This window comes from Opisthorchis viverrini (assembly GCF_000715545.1).
Source record: "Opisthorchis viverrini unplaced genomic scaffold opera_v5_625, whole genome shotgun sequence".
In the NCBI taxonomy this organism is placed as follows: domain Eukaryota; kingdom Metazoa; phylum Platyhelminthes; class Trematoda; order Opisthorchiida; family Opisthorchiidae; genus Opisthorchis; species Opisthorchis viverrini.
In genome coordinates this window covers 5,400-7,076 of record NW_008752293.1, presented here as the reverse complement: position 1 = coordinate 7,076, position 1,677 = coordinate 5,400, and the positions used below count along the sequence as shown (strand labels likewise).

The 1,677-nt window shown below is 49.5% G+C and overlaps 1 protein-coding gene across 1 annotated transcript in view; it reads left to right on the top strand.

Moving 5' to 3' along the window:
- Positions 1-277, top strand: part of T265_15592 (hypothetical protein) — a gene marked incomplete at both ends in the record, with an annotated part of 100,930 nt that extends 100,653 nt beyond the window's left edge. Inside the window, one exon of the mRNA XM_009178693.1 lies at positions 193-277. Within this exon, the coding sequence (XP_009176957.1) occupies positions 193-275 (83 nt within the window). The remainder of the gene's footprint in view (positions 1-192) is intronic.
- Between the last annotated feature and the right edge of the window lie 1,400 nt (positions 278-1,677).

Sequence of the window (1,677 nt, the reverse complement as noted above, 5' to 3'; positions counted from 1 at the left end):
GTTGTGATGAAGTCTACTTCGTTAATGACCACCGTTTATGTCACTGTCCCTCTTCTAGGAAATTCCAGTTGATCGCAATCCCAACCAGTCATGCTCTCGTTCTGAGTGTAATATTAAGATCATGCCTGACGGTATGCTATCCATTAGTTGGGAATAAATATTATTATTATAATTATTACTCCTGGTAAATAGATTTTCGGATAGCTAGACCACCACACCGGATTGTGCCAAAGTGGTGGTTGGCCAAACATTACAACTCATCTGCTGCTGGTAGGTGACTACAACGCTCCGAAGGCCTCCTGAATGGAGCTCCAGCGCGTCGAATCAAGCGGACTTTTTGCGGCGGCGCCGATTGAATTCGTTCAACAGAGCGCTTGGACTCAACATGTCGCTGCACCCACTGGATACCGCGCAGGCCAACTACCATCCCTCCTGGATTTGGTCATCACGAACGAAAGACACTTAGTTGAACAGGTAACGTTTAACGCTCCATTGGGACATGGCGACCACTGTGTACTGACCTTTGGTTTCATCTGCTATTGGGCCAGGAATCCCGAACCTCAAAAGTGGTTTCGAGACTTCTGCCGTGCAAACTCCTCAGGAATGCACATCCCTCTTGAACAAGTCACACTGGGAGCAGCTCCAGTGGAAGAACTATATAGGACCATTGTCCAGAAAGTTCACAAGGCTGACGCGATGTTCGTTCCAAAGAAACCAGCACGCAGTCGGAAGAACCGCAGGCTGCAGGCGACTTCTGGAAAAAAGATCTCAACTCTTCAAAAAGATGACTACAGGGGATACAGAAGATGGGCTGGCATTTCGCAAAATGCAGAACCGCTGTGAATCAGAAATCCGCCAATGGAACATACGAAAACAAGCCACCATCCTGGACCTCGCTCAAAAAAACACAAAACGCATTGTTTAAGTATGTGAGACATCGTCGCAGAAACTAGCCATCCGCGTTCAATTTGGGGGACTGGAACGGAGAACTCACGAGTGACCCAACAGTGGTATCTGAGGTTTATAGAGAGCCCTATGCCTGCCTATACTTAGCCCCAGCGTCCTCGTCACGTCCACTCTTATCAAGGCAGAACAACGAACAACCTCCGATCGACTTGGTCCTCACGGTGGAGGACATTCGACAACTCAGCCCATTCTGCGCGTTGATGCCCGACGGGGTCCATACAAGCATCCAGAAAGAAACGTCGCCCACACTGGCGAATCGTTTACACCTGGTGTTTCGTCAGTCGTTTGGAAAGGCCGCCTGCCCTCTGCTTGGAAATAAGCGATTATCACGCAGATCGGCAGAACTGGTGAGCGACTATCGCCTGGCAGCTGCAGGCCTATAAGCCTCACTTGCGTGCCGTGCAAGGCGAGGGAACGCATTCTGAATCGAGCTATCCTAGGTCGCCTTACTTGCAGCAACCTCATATCTCGAGCTCCACACGGATTTCTCCCACACCGCTCTGGCATGACAAACACGCTCGTGTTTATGGACAGCTTGACCCAAGCCAAGGACGAAAGGCTCATATCGGATGCCATATTTTTTGACTCCCCAAAAGCATTTGATAGAATCCCACACGCCCTGCTGCTCTACAAACTCGAGCCTTACGGAATTCAAGGGAAAATCTTTCGCTGGATCAAGGCGTTCCTATCTGACAGATCATTCCGATTAAA